Here is a 15660-nt window from a genome sequence, read left to right on the forward strand (position 1 = left end):
TTTTGTAATAACATGAGCCAGCCATCAGCATCCTGTGAGGAGCTACTGGCAGTTGAAATGGGAGGGGTAGTGTGGGGTGACGACAACACTAATGGCGACCACTCGTTAAAAACAAAAAAGCAAAGCTGCCTCTCCCGCGAGCGAGAGCAGATCCTGTTGAACAGATTTAAATCTGCGCGCCATGGTTAATATGTGTGCGTGTGAAATCACATACATCGCTTTTGAGTTTTTGTTTTGTATGCTGGGTTATTTACCCAATTCTGAGCTTCACACAAATGTTCTTGGTTGGAGACAGTAAGACATGAGGACTAATAACTTTCACAGTACAAATCCTAAAGTCGCAGTGAGCAACGTTTGTTTGATCATATTCACTGAAGCCGACACTCTGCTCCAATAGAAAAACATAAATCATCCGGTTTTAGAAAAAAAACGAGCCTCTACGTGAACCTAGAGCCTGTTTGTTTTACTAAAATCGACCGCGCACATATCCTCCTGTCCACTCAGCACAGTTCACAGTTGGTGCACACACCACAGATCCCCCCTCCCCCCTCGATCATGTTACAATATCACATGTATACGCCTCAAGCTAGGCTTACGCTAAATTACATTAGCAGTTGCTATCTATGAGTAAGTTAGCCAGCCTACCGATGCTGTTTATTGATGAGAGAAGACACGGCTGTGTTCACAGGAATCTGGTGCATGCGCACTGATGAGCACTCGATGGGAGGGAGCAGAGGAGCTCGGTGGTAGAGGAGGAGGGGCGTGAGAGTTTAAACATTTGAAATTTCAGTCAACTCGATCTGCCAGACTTGCCGACTGCAGCTTAACTATAATAATTAAACAGGGTTATTGCCTAATTGCAATCAATCAAAATGGTTTAACCTTGATAAAAGTATTGTGCAGAATATAAACAGAAGGGAGAGAGTTCCTACCTCTGCTGACAGTCAGATTGAGCCAAAAAGCACCTTTTTTGATTAACCTAAACCAAAGTAAAATCACCTGTAAAGTTTGTCCCGGTAAAAGGAGCACAGTTTTCATTTTGAGCTCAGTCATCACCTCAATGGTAGATCTTTGTTCTTTGTTTTGCAGCCTCTGCTGCCTGCTCCAATAAAATCTCATTAATCTTCCTTACAGCCTTCATTAAAGCTTCCAGCGCTACACCCATGCCCACTCTCCAGACGCCTATCTCCTCGACCTTTATCTCTGCCCATCTTGCCTTCCATAATCTCTCGCCCTGAAGCCCACGTTATATACCATCCCCTCTCATCCAATCATCTCCTGGATCTCTCCTCATTATTATATAGCGTCTCCTCTCCTGTCCTATTATTACCATTTGTCTAGTAGCTCACAATATTTAAATTCATTGCATTGTTGAGTATTTAATTCAATTTGCACCTTCTCTCATGGCAGCAGTGTGCCATTTGTGGGGTAGCAGTTAAAGTTCTCTCCCGGTTTGTCGTTGACTCAGACATTAAAACCCACTTTATAATGGGATTATGTTTCTGCTCGCTCGGCGTTGCACCACTTGACCCTGAAGTGTCCGCCACTCATCCCTTTCAACCTCTATTTCTGTCTGCACACAGTCCAAGCTGTAGGAAAGCCAAGGCCAGGCAGTTAGCTGGAGATCATGACTTAATTAACTCCTTATCTCCAGATAAAACTAATGGCAACAAACAGTTTTTTTATTGTGCTTACAATTAGTGTTTACAGCGGTCATCCTACAAATTAATTAGCATGCATTCTCATATAGTCACCTTTATTTATCCCAGGTGCAGAAAAAAACTTTATTTGTCTTATATTGGAGACAATCCGTTATTTCTAATTTCACTGCATTGCCTTTTTGATCATATTTTATTTGATCGTTGGCTAAAAGGTTATATTAGATCCCTTTTCTGGAAGGTCTAACATGAATTATCTGCAGGGTGTATTGAGTTTGAGTGATTTAATGATGAGTGACTTAGATATAGTAGGAGTGTGACATGACAACAGATGCGAAAAACAAACTTGTTGGCGCTCTTAAGGACCGTCAAAATTTGACAAAAATGTTCTCATATTCCTAATTTAAAAGCACATAGATTCAAATATCTATTTTTTGGCAGACCAATACAACATGAGACAGAAGTTATGTTAGTTGTATGCCGTGTTTTTCAACAAACATCTTTTAAAAGATCTACAGACCTACACATTAAAGTGTAATTCCAGCATAAAATCATCCCATGGTCTTTTTCAACACTTGCATACATCAAATAAGCCATCGAAACAGTTTTTTTTTCGTCCATAAACTATTATTGGAGAAATTCAGGAGAGTCCCTAAGAGTCGGACTTGGCTAACACTGATAACCATTAGCTCGCGCCATTAAGGTGAAGGCATTAAAACGTCTTTTTTAACCACTAAGACTGCTCAAAATAACACCAAACCTCTGCAGTAGCATGATACGATTCCTTACACAGAAAACAAAGCACCAACAACGTAGTTAGAGAACTCAGAGTTTATTAAAAGAGTTGTTGTCAGAGTTGTCTGTTTTAAAAGACTTACCTACTGGCCCCTGTACCAGCTCTTCTCATAGTAAAGTCCATTCAAGTTGATTACCAAATGCAATCCAAAAATAAGGAGCCCATTGATGATTAAAAAGAACAAACAAACAAGTTAATGTCCCATAACGTAGCAAGCTACAGTAACTGGCTAGCCAGCTTAACAACTCAATACTTCATCCACACACTCTCACAGCAGAGAAAAATACCTTGTTATCACCAGATGAGTGACAACTCATGGTCGCATGCTGGTCGACACTCATCCCTGTGGTCAGATCACCCTTCTGCTGTCTCTCTAGGCGACATCACTTTTTGATAAAGGCTAACTTGGATAGACCATTACATTGTACTCCAAATGCTCTTCTTAGAGTTTATCATGAGATTTTATCATGTCCAAAGCCTATTGTGTTTGAACGTATGTGTAAGTATTAGGAAAATAATATATAAAATCAATGTCCCCAAAGCAATTTCAGTCAAAAGCAACTGGACTTGGTTATTTGTCTAGGAAGACGTTTCACCTCTCATCCAAGAGGCTTCATCAGTTCAAAACTGATAACTGAATAACCGAATAACCAAGTCCAGTTGCTTTTGACTGAAATTTCTTTGAGGATAACGATGACCTGGACAAATGAGAATATTCACAGGCTATAAAATCAATGGCTAATGTGAGAGCAGACAGTATTATACTGTTTCTTGAACACCACACATCACAGATATGTAACATTGGAAGAAAAATCTAATGTTTTCTGAAAACTCCACAACAAATCACTTCAGCCAAAACCTCCAGACACAATACATAACTAAAAAATATTAAATACAAGAAAGTGGCCAATGAAATACAGAGTGAAAGCATTAAAGTGAAGTTTCGGTGTAAATTCATCCCAGGGTCTTTTTAGGCAAATTGGGTCATCAAATAGACCATTGAGACACCTTTTTTTGTGTAACAACTAGTAACGTAGATTTTCCAGAAAGAACCACCAATACTGCTTGAAAAAACACCAAATCTCTGAAGGTAGCATGATAAGTGCCCCCTTCACATTAAAGTGTGTGAACACAGAGTATATTAAAAGAGTGTTTTTGAAAGACTTACCTACCTACCTACATACAACTATTAGTATCGGTTGTTAAAAAAAGCTGTTGGAATACGTTCGACTTGCAGCCCAGAGCTTATCAATGTTAGCCAGGAAAGGCTGTTAGCATCTTTCTGGAAAATCTATGTTAATAGTCCATACACAAAAAATTGTCTCAATGGCTTATATGATGACCCAATTTGCCTAAAAAGACCCTTGGATGATTTTACACAGGAATTACACTTTAAGGCAATGAAAGCTGCAGAGAATTTAAGGTGATATAGAGAATGTGAATAAGCAGTCATGTTGTGTTTGCTGTGCTCAGGTCAGCAGGTTCTTGGTCTGGTGGAGAACCAAAGTGACTGGTACCTGGGGAACCTGTGGAAGAATCATCGACCCTGGCCGGCTTTGGGCAGAGGCTTCAACACTGGTGAGTGCATAAGGAATTTATGTCAACCTTTTAGAATGGTGGGGCTACATTTGAATTCTGTTCCAGTTGCATACTTATATGCATAATTAAGAAAATAGGTATGCATAAAGTATGCATGCTAAAAACCATTAACCATTCATTTTTCAATATCAACTATGTCTATACCACTGCTTTACTAACAGGTTTTTTAATTGACCAAGGCACTTCAACAAAAACCTTTTTTTAGTGAAAAAAAACAGTGATCAAAATTAGAGAACGCTTTCAGATCCCTCCCAGGTATTGGTGTTAATCTGGAAACTGGTGACAATTGACTTCATTGTTGGACACACCCTACAGGTGTTTCCCCTTTCATTTGACCTGAGCTCTGTGTTTATACCATAGCGTCTTTAAGGGGGGGGGGGTCAAACATGATTCATTCCTGTTGGTTTCACTGGCTGCAGTAGCTGCAGCGCCCACCAGGTTGCACATGTGAGCAGCCCAGATGAATACAGGCGGCAATTGAATAAACAAGATAAAAACATCTTGAGAATGAATCGCAGCACTCTATCAAATTATCTGCAGGACTTTTACAGAAGACTTTTACAAAAGGAGAGAGAAAAGACAGACAGATGGACAGAGAGAGACAAAGACAGACAGAGAGACACTTCCCGAGATGCAAGCAACCACAAAAGTAACAGTGACGATAGTGAGCTAAAGTAATGTTCATCTCATCTCACCTTCAACCGCTTATCCGGGGTCGGGTCACGGGGGCAGCAGCTTTAGCAGGGGACCCCAAACTTCCCTTTCCCGGGCCACATTAACCAGCTCTAACTGGGGGATCTTGAAGCGTTCCCAGGCCACTGTGGAGATGAAATCTCTCCACCTAGTCCTGGGTCATCCCCGAGGCCTCCTCCCAGCTGGACGTGCCTGGAACACCTCCCTAGGGAGGCGCCCGATCCTTACTAGATGCCCTCAACTGGCTCCTTTCAACGCAAAGGAGCAGCTTCTCTATTCCGAGTTCCTCACGGATGGCTGAACTTCTCACCCTATCTCTAAGGGAGACTCCAGCCACCCTCCTGAGAAAACCCATTTCGGCCGCTTGTACCCGCGTCCTCGTTCTTTTGGTCATGACCCAGCTTTCATGACCATAGGTGAGGGTAGGAACGAAGATTGACCGGTAGATCGAGAGCCTTGCCTTCCGGCTCAGCTCTCTTTTCGTCACAACGGTGCGGTAGAGCGACTGCAACACCGCCCCCGCTGCTCCGATTCTCCGGCCAAACTCACGCTCCATCGTCCCTTCATTCGTGAACATGATCCCGAGGTACTTGAACTCCTTCACTTGGGGTAAGAACTCATCCCCTACCTGGAGTAAGCAATCCACCAGTTTCCTGCTGCGAGCCATGGTCTCAGATTTAGAGGTGCTGATCCTCATCCCAGCCGTTTCACCGTCAGCTGCGAACTGATCCAGTGAGTGCTGAGGGTCACTGACCGACGATGCCATCAGGATCACATCATCTGCAAAAAGAAGAGACGAGATCCACAGCCCACCGAACTGCAACCCCTCCCCACCACGACTACGCCTCGATATCCTGTCCATGAAAATCACAAACAGGATTGGTGACAAAGGCTACCCCCACCGGGAACGACTTAATGCCGAGGATTCGGACACAGCTCTCGCTTTGGGTGTACAGAGATTGGATGGCCCACAGAAGTGACCCCCTCACCCCATACTCCCGCAGCACGTCCGACAGTATCTCCCAAGGGACCCGGTCATATGGCTTCTCCAGATCCACAAAACACATGTAGCCTGGGAGTATGCACATGTGGGCATACTCCCAGGCCCCCTCCAGGATCCTTGCGAGACTGAAGAGCTGGTCCGTTGTTCCATGTCCAGGACGGAATCCGCATTGTTCCTCTTCAATCTGAGGTTCGACTACAGGACGAACCCTCCTTTCCAGCACCTTGGAGTAGACTTTACCAGGGAGGCTGAGTAGTGTGATACCCCTGTAATTGGCACACACCCTCTGGTCCCCCTTTTTAAACAGAAGAACCACCACCCCGGTTTGGCACCGTCCCAGACTTTCATGCAATGTTGAAGAGACGTGTCAACCAAGACAGCCCCTCCAAACCCAAAGGTTTCAGCATTTCTGGACGAATCTTATCAATCCCTGGGGCTTTGCCACTGTGAGGTTGTTTGCCTACCTCAGTGACTTCCGCCAGAGATATTGACAATGATTCCCCATCAGCCTCCAGCTCTGCCTCTACAAAAGAGGACATGTAAGTCGGATTAAGGAGTTCCTCAAAGTGCTCCTTCCACCGCCCGACTACCTCATCAGCTGAGGTCACCAGCGTCCCGTCCTTACTGTAAAAAGGTTGGACAGTTCCCCGTTTCCCCCTCCTGAGATGTCGAATGGTTTTCTAGAAGCACCTTGGTGCCGCCCGAAAGTCCTTCTCCATGGCTTCTCCGAACTCCTCCCACACCCGCTGCTTTGCCTCTGACACAGCTGAGGCTGCAGCCCTTCTGGCCTGTCGGTACCTTGCAACTGCCTCCGGAGTCTTCTGGGATAACATATCCCGGAAGGCCTCCTTCTTCAGTCGGACAGCTTCCCTGACCACCAGTGTCCACCACGGTGTTTGAGGGTTACCGACCCTTGAGGCACCTAAGACCTTGAGGCCACAGCTCACCCGTGCAGCTTCAGCAATGGAAGCTTTGAACATTGCCCACTCTGGTTCAATGCCCCCAACCTCCACAGGGATGCCAGAAAAGCTCCGCCGGTGGGTGTGAGTAGAAGATCTCTCGGACAGGGGCCTCCTCCAGACGTTCCCAGTTCACCCGCACTACTCGTTTGGGCTTACCCGGTCCGTCCAGAATCTTCCCCCATCCTCTGACCCAACTTATCACCAGATGGTGATCAGTTGACAGCTCTGCCCCTCTCTTCCCTCTAGTGTCCAAAACATACGGCCTCAGATTCGATGATACGATCACAAAATCGATCATCGACCTTTGGCCTAGGGTGCTCTGGTACCACGTACACTTATGAGCATCCTTATGTTCGAACATTGTGTTAGTTATAGACAATCCGTGACTAGCACAGAAGTCTAATAACTGACGACCACTCGGATTTAGATCAGGGAGGCGTGATTGAGTTCCTCCCAATCACGCCTCTCCAGGTGTCTTCATCATTGCCCACGTGGGAGTTGAAGTCTCCCAGCAGAACTATGGAGTCCCCTTCTGGAGCCCCATGCAGAACTCCATTCAGGTTCTCCAAGAAGGCCGAATACTTTGAACTGCTTTTAGGTGCATATGCACAAACAACAGTCAAGAGTTTTCCCCCATACCACCCGCCGACGTAAGGAGCCGACCCTCTCGTCCATCGGGGTAAACTCCAACACCGCGGCGCTCAGCTGGGGGTTTATGAGTATCCCCACACCCGCCCGGCGCCTCACACCCTGGGCAACTCCACAGAAGAATAGGGTCCAACCCCTATCCAGGAGTACGGTTCCAGAACCGAGACTGTGTGTGGAGGTAAGCCCCACTCGATCTAACTGGAAGCGCTCCACCTACCGCACAAGCTCCGGCTCCTTCCCCGGCACAGAGGTGACATTCCACGTCCCCAGAGCCAGCTTCTGCAGCGCACCCGACCCAAGTGGTTCCCCCTGCGAGTGGTGGGCCCACATGATCTAGAGGAAGGAGGTGCCACTTCACTTTTTCGGGCCGTGCCCGGTCGGGCTCCGTGGCAAACTCGGCCACCAGACGCTCACCGGCGAGCCCTCAGTCTTGACCTGGCCCTGGCTTCCTCCGGGCAGGGTCTCTCTTCCTCTTCTTCGATTGTCCGTTGAGCCTTTGTGAACCATTCTTAGTCCGGCCCCTTGCCTGAGACCACTCTGCCATGGGAGACCCTACCAGGAGCATTAGGCTCCAGACAACACAGCCCTCAGGTTCACAGGGAGACACAAACCTCTCCACCAACAAGAAACAGGCACATCCAGGGTGATAGAACATGACAATGTAATAATAATGGTGCAAACATGAAGTTGATTTAGAGTATCAGTAACAAGATTATTCCCTGGCAGACTAGGGCAGCATCATTAAGCATAACAAAATTCTCTTAAATAGGGGGACAGTGTCTGCCTCCCGAATGACACTAAGGAGTTGGTTCCAAAGGAGAGGAGCTTGGTAGCTGAATGCTCTGCCTCCCATTCTACTTTTGGAGACTCTAGGAACGACAAGTAGCCCTGCCCTCTATTCTAGATTTTACAGGTAGCCAGTGCAAAGAAGCAAATACAGGAGAAATATGTTCTCTTGGATTTGTTTTAGTCAGTACACAAGCTTTTTTCTGCATCTTCCTGAGACACATTGGGCCTCATTTATCAATCTTGCATGAAAACGGGCGCAGATCTGAGCGCAGAGTTCGTCGTATGACAGGACACACGTGTGATTTATGAAACATTCGTTTCTGACCAATCTCAGCGTACGAATGAGCGGGCCTTGATAAATGCGGCGGCTGAATTCGATCGTCATTAACATGTTACGCCCTTAAATATTGCTGGTTCGGAGGCCTCGCCCACTGAGGTCAAACACGGAGAGACGAAACACTTGTAAGAAAAGAAACTTTTCCGACAAACAGATCGGCATCCTGACATCCGAGATGGAGCAAAATAAAGATGTGCTTGTTGGCAGTCTTAAGAGTGGAATAAAAGGGGCCCGTAAAAACGCTGTATGGAAAGGAATAACAGAGGCAGTCAACCCGTGAGACCCGTGTGTGCACTGTTGGACTGGTGTTGTGCCGTATTCAGCACCCCTGCCGTGAAATGCACCCCCTCGCATTATAGGTGATATTCTGGATTAGAAGGCTGTTGTTTCGACCTATAGGAGTATTTTATTTACAGGTAACCCAATTAAAAGCACACACTTTTGAACCTATGAATTGCAAGAAAAACTGGGATAATATTTAGGAAACGCTCAGCCAAATACATTCAACTTGCTCAAAAGATCCATTCAATTCATTTTGTAATTATGGCTGCAGTATATTCCCACAGAACATACAAAAAGGTGTTGTTTTGTGTTCGCTATTATCCAAGGTTGTGATTTTAAACTTTTTAAAATAGTTTAAAGACTGTAAGTAACCAATGTTCTGACCGTCGTGGGTTACCTGTATATAAACTACTCATATTGGTCGAAACAACAGCCTTCTGATCCAGAATATCACCTATAATGCGAGGGGGTGCATTTCAAGGCAGGGGTGCTGAATACGGCACAACACCGGCGCTCTTGCTCTGTAGCGGGGTTTGCCAGCGGAGTTATTAGGTATTGCGTTAGAGGATACCTTTGTCACCTAGAAGAACCATATCAAGATGTTAATCATCTGATACCTTGTTTGATTTAATGCAATTTATCGAGGGTAGCCACTAACCGAGGAGATGACTTTGGCTCTGCAGTGCGTCTTGCTGCAGCCGCGCGCCACACATTAATTAATTAATTAATCTTCAACCGCTTGTCCCTGTCGGGGTCGCGGGAGGCTGGAGCCGAGCTGTTTTGAAATATAAAAGAAAGTGTTATGCTTAATGCGTGTGTTATGCTTAATGACAGCTGAGGTTTGTTAATTATTTTCAGTCAGATTTTGCTGTGCTGCACTGCAAATACACAGGCTCAAATTTGCGTACACGATCTCAGACCAGATGTGAGATTTGATCGTAGCTCCCGCTCACGTCCAAATTGATAAATGCCGAAGTTTGCCAGGAAATGGTCGTACGCACGTTTTTCTGCCGTACGTTCGTTTGATAAATGAGGGCCTATGTTCCTAATTTTTGCAATATTATGCAGTCCTTTTCGTTAGTTTTATATGAGAATCGAAGGACATATCCTGATCAAAAATGACACCCAGATTCCTTACTGTGGTCCTGGAGGACAACACAACATCATCCAGAGTAACAATATCTTTAGCTATTCACAGGCTTATCTTTAGCTATTGAGTTTCGGAGGCCTTGTATCTGATAAATATCACTTAAACCAGCTTAATGCGGTTCCCTTAATGCCAATTAGATGCTCCAGTCTCTGTAGCAGGATGCAATGGTCTATAGTGTCGAAGGCAGCACTAAGATCTAGTAAAACAAGTACAGAAACAAGTCCTTTGTCTGAAGCTATTAGAAGGTCATTAGTCATTTTTATCAGTGCTGTCTCAGTGCTATAATTCGCTCTAAATCCTGACTGGAAGTCCACAAATAACTCATTATTATGTAAAAAGTCACACAGCTGATTGGCGACGAATTTCTCGAGGATGTTTAGATATAGGTCTATAGTTGGCTAGAACCTCTGGATCAAGACTGGGTTTTTTAAGAAGAGGTTAAATTACAGCTACTTTAGAAGACTGTGGTACATAACCTGCTGATAAAGACATATTAATCATATCTAGTACAGGTGGCAAACTAAAGGTAACACTTCTTTAAGTAACCTAGTTGGAATAGAGTCCAGGGGACAAGTAGAGGGCTTTGATGATGAAATAGTAGAAGTTAATTCGTTAAGGTCAACTGTAGAAGAGCAGTCCAAGTATACATCAGGTCGTACAGTTGTTTCTAATGTTTCTGGGTTTCAAGATTCAAGATTCAAGAAGCTTTATTTATCCCGAGGGAAATTATTGTGCAACAGTTTCAATACAAAGGTGGGAAAGGGTCAGAGTAACAATAAGCATAAAAACATAATTATTCAAAATAAAGCTAACGTAAAATAAATCAAGCAATTAACTAAGTGTGACAGGGTGCAACAGATATTGTGGTTAAGCGTAGGTATATACAATATACAACAATACGCACTGTGCAGTTTAGCAGCAGATTGAAATGAAATAAGTACAAACTAAATAAGTGAGAGGGAGCGATAAGTTATAAGTGTTAAAAATGTAGCAGCATTTCCTACAGAACTAAGTGACAGTATGGCACAGTGGAGTGTAGCAGCATTTCATACTGAAGTAAGTTTCAGTAAGTTACAGTAAACCACAGTTAAATGTAGCAGCATGTCCTAAGCACAGTAAGTGTAGCAGCAGATAGTTACAGTACCACAAAATAAAGTGATGTAGTGGTGGTATAAAGTGACAGTGTAAAGTGTAGCAGCATTTCTTACTGAAGTAAGTGACAGTACAACTGAATAAAGTGGTGCAGTGATGATATAAAGTGACAAAGTGACATTTTTCAGGATACAGTATCTCCACTGTTCCTTACCTGACCGGAGGGAGATGAATTATAAAGTTTGATGGCCGCCGGAAGAAAAGACTTCCTCCGGCGTTCAGTATTACACCGGGGGAGAATGAGTCTGTGGCTGAAGGTGCTTCTGCTGGAAGTCAGCAGATGGTGGAGAGGGTGAGAGTTGTTGTCCAGGATGCTGTGCAGTTTAGACAGCATCCGCCTCTCAGACACTGCCACCAAAGAGTCCAGTTTGACCCCCAGGACGGAGCCAGCCTTCCTGATGATCTTACCGATCCTCTTGGCGTCTGCTGCCCTCAGTCTGCTGCCCTAGCACACAACAGCAAAGAAGATGGCACTGGCTACCACCGACTGATAGAACATCCTCAGCATGGTGTTACATACATTGAATGACCGGAGCCTCATCAGGAAATAGAGACGCCTCTAGCCCTTCTTGTAAACAGCCTCAGTGTTCTTGGACCAGTCCAGTTTGTTGTCCAGGTATACTCCAAGGTATTTCTGGACAACATCCACAGTCACGCCGTTGATGGAGATGGGTGTGGGGGCAGATTTACTCCTGCGGAAATCCACCACTAGCTCCTTAGTCTTGGTGGCGTTTAGAACCAGGTGATTAGCTGCACTCCAGTCGACGATGGAGTCCACAACGCCCCTGTATTCCTCCTCCTTTCCCTCACTGACACAGCCAACAATTGCAGAATCGTCAGCAAACTTCTGCAGGTGGCAGGACTCAGAGAGGAACTGAAAGTCTGAGGTGTACAGGGTGAACAGAAATGGGAAAAGAACAGTTCCCTGTGGAGCTCCAGTGCTGCTGACCACAGTGTCAGACACTCCGTCCTGCAGTCTGACATACTGTGGTCGACCCGTCAAGTAATCCGTAATCCAGGAAACCCGGGGAGGTTCCACCTGCATCGCCGCCAGCTTACGTCCCAGCAGAGCACGCCGGATGGTATTGAACGCTCTGGAGAAGTCCATGAACAAGATTCTCACTGTGGTTCCCGGTCTGTCCAGGTGGGCGAAGGCACGGTTGAGCAGGAAGATGATAGCATCCTCCACACCTAGTCTCGGCTGGTAGGCAAACTGTAGAGGGTCCAGTGATGAGCTGACCAGGGGACAAAGAAGTGAAAGGACCAGCCTCTCCAGGGACTTCATCAGGTGCGACGTCAGCGCCACCAGTCTGTAGTCTTCGGAGGTGCTGGGACGCACCTTCTTTGGTACTGGTACCAGGCAGGATGTCTTCCACAGCACAGGGACCTTCTCAAGACTCAGGCTGAGGTTATAGATGTACTGCAGGACTCCACACAGCTGGATCGCACATGTTTTGAGGCCCCTCGGGCTGACACCGTCGGGACCTGCTGCCTTGCCTGGGCGGAGTCTGCACAGCTCCTTCCTCATCTGCTCTGCAGTGAAGGTCTGTCTGCTGTGTGTGTTGGTGGGGGTGGAGAGAGGTGATGGTGGGGGGGAGGGGACAGGTAGGGCAAAATCAGGAAGGAATTGAGGGGGAGGTGTCAGCAGGGTTGGAGGTTTGGAGGTGGATGGTTGTTGAGGAGCCGTGGGGGGGTGGCCCAGAGCCCTTTCACCAAATTTGTTGAAGAACAGATTCAGCTCATTGGCACGTTCAGTACCACCTCCTACTGTCTGGCTACCAGCAGGGGCTGCAGGTGGATGAGGTTGTGGTCTGATCTTCCAAGAGGAGGAAGGGCAGTGGAGCTGTAAGCCTCCTTAACATTAGCATACAGCAGGTCCAGTGTCTTGTTTTCCCTGGTGGGACAGTCCACAAACTGCTTGAAAGTTGGCAGTGTTGTAGCCAGAGTGATGTGGTTGAAGTCCCCAGATATTGCAATGAATGCGTCTGGGTGCCGTGTCTGACGTCACTCGCGCACGCCGCGTTTGCAGTCGGAGGAATGTAAACAACCAGGACGATCACGTGTGAAAACTCCCTCGGCAGGTAGTAAGGCCGAAGACTCACGGCAAGCAGCTCAATATCCGGGCTGCACACACGCTCCTTTACAGTAACGTGTCCAGGATGACACCACTTGTTGTTAATAAGAATAGCAAGTCCCCCACCTTTTCTCTTGCCACTTTCATGGTGACTCCTGTCCGCCCCAAACAGTCTGAAAGCCGTCCACAGTTACGTTAGAGTCCGGGATGTCCTCGTGGAGTCTTCACCAGGCCCGCCAGCTCGTCCATCTTATTAGCCAACGACCTCACGTTCCCCATGGTGATGGAAGGGAGAGGTGGTTTATATCTCCTCTTCTTTTCCCGGTGTTTACGTCCAGCCTTACATTCCCTGTACTTTCTCCTCAGTTCTGTGGGGATTTCAGGCCTCTCCCGCATTAGCACCGTTTGTGCTAGCGACAACAGCTGTTCAAGGGTGTAAACAATGGAGCCGCCGCATTGTTGCGTCCAGACGGAGACGTGGTCGGCAAAAATAGTCCCAAGAATGAGACAAACGGACAAAAAACATGTAAAAAAGTTAACGAACATAGTTGGCTAAGGTTAGCTCGACGACTTACAGGAAAAAGCACTAATAAAAAGACAGTAAAATAAGATAAAATAGCAAAAAAGTGTGGAAAGGAGAGAGAGCAACTGTTGCTGGCTGCCGCTTTACACAGCGCCGGAACCAGGAAAGAAAAATTGGTGCCAAGCGAGTTGAATCTTTCTTTAATAATTATAATTTTGTCATGAAGTCCTTACTTCTGAGGGTTATAGGAATACATGACTCAATAGAGCTGTGGCTCTCTGTCAGCCTGGCTACAGTGCTGAAAAGAAATCTAGGACTGTTCTTATTCTCCTCTATTAAAGATGAGTAATAGACTGCTCTGGCATTACGAGGGCCTTCCTATATGTTTTTAGATTTTCTTGCCAAAGTGAGCCTGCAACAACGCAACTAACGTTATTACAGGAATCTAGAATATTAGGATAAGACATTAAATTAGATGCAGATGGAATTTCTTCCTTAAATTTAGTCACAGCACTATCAGATAAACATCTAGTGTAGAAACGTTTGCTTTGTGGCGTTAGCCGTGACAACAGATGGAGCACTGTGGTGTGTGAAAGATGGTTTGTTTTTTCCCATTAGCAAAAAATATTCACTTTGTCTCTCCATCTGAAATTTTGCTGCTTTATTTTATTTGTTGCAGCCTAGAAGATATATTTTATTAAACTGAGGCTTTTATCCAAAGTGCATTCAGCCATGAATGTACCACCCAAAACCCCCCCAAAAAAGTTGGCAGAGAAAAGAAGCAAAAGTTATAAGAATTATTTGTGTTTCCAGGAGGATTTTCAATATATTGTCTCCATCCAAAATCTGTCGCTCTTTAAGCATTAAGTCTGCAGCTTTAACTTACAAAACACAGGGATTTTATTCAGAGTTAGATTCAGTTATTAATCACTTTGTTAATTAAGTGTGTGTGTGTGTGTGTGTGTGTGTGTGTGTGTGTGTGTGTGTGTGTGTGTGTGTGTGTGTGTGTGTGTGTGTGTGTGTGTGTGTGTGTGTGTGTGTGTGTGTGTGTGTGTGTGTGTGTGTGTGTGTGTGTGTGTGTGCGTGCGTGCGTGCGTGCGTGCGTGCGTGCGTGCGTGCGTGCGTGCGTGCGTGCGTGCGTGCGTGCGTGCGTGCGTGCGTGCGTGCTTTTCAGGCGTGATTTTGCTTCTCCTGGATCGTCTGCGGAAGCTGAGATGGGAGCAGATGTGGAGGCTGACTGCAGAGAGAGAACTAATGAGCATGCTGTCCACCTCCCTGGCAGACCAGGTAACACACACAAGCTAAGCTACAGTAAATGGTTCTGTATGCTTCAAACACACTGCTTCGTACGTGTCATCCAACCACGTCTAAAGGTCACAGTGTTTTCTTCCTGTTCTGAATGGCCGCACTGGAAAACGAGTTGAAGAAGGTGCCTCAGAGCCTGTTCCCAGTTGTATCAGCCTGCCTCCCTAATCTCTCCAAGAACTTTCTGCTGTGTCTCTGTAGTGCCAGCCCCATGAATCATACACAAGGGGACAACAGTGCATACTCACTCTACTCTTTGTTTCATGGTGTTGCACTTACATGGAACCTGTGTAGAATGGAAAAAGAGGTTGATACTGTAAACAGTAGATTTAATTAATAATAGGCTCATCAAATTTCATACAAATCACAGGATAAAGTTGTTTATTAATGAAACGGGTATAAAAATGAATCACTGATGCAGTCTGTGATGTTTTGGCAGCCATCTGCAGTGGTGTGCACGGACGTATTGAAGGGCAGGGGGCAAAAAGGAAAAAAAGGGCACATATACTGAGTCCTTGCCACTGAAGAGGGCACTTTAGCACGCGTTTTGGCTGCAATGAGGGCACTTTAGAACACATTTTGGCTGCAATGAGGACACTTTAGCACACGTTTTTGCTCCTAGAGAGCATGCGTTTTTTTTTCAAATTGCCTCCCCTTCACATCATATCAACTTCTCTGAATCACAATCT

At 45.7% G+C, this 15660-nt stretch overlaps 1 protein-coding gene across 1 annotated transcript in view; it reads left to right on the plus strand.

The window, feature by feature from the left end:
* large1 (LARGE xylosyl- and glucuronyltransferase 1) overlaps nt 1–15660 on the plus strand; it is a gene marked incomplete at its 5' end in the record, with an annotated part of 131241 nt that overhangs the window by 88348 nt on the left and 27233 nt on the right. The window contains 2 exons of the mRNA XM_083934899.1: nt 3928–4032; nt 14841–14953. Of these exons, the coding sequence (XP_083791025.1) occupies nt 3928–4032; nt 14841–14953 (218 nt within the window). The remainder of the gene's footprint in view (nt 1–3927; nt 4033–14840; nt 14954–15660) is intronic.

Source organism: Echiichthys vipera (genome assembly GCF_963691815.1).
Source record: "Echiichthys vipera genome assembly, chromosome: 20".
NCBI classification, from domain to species: domain Eukaryota; kingdom Metazoa; phylum Chordata; class Actinopteri; order Perciformes; family Trachinidae; genus Echiichthys; species Echiichthys vipera.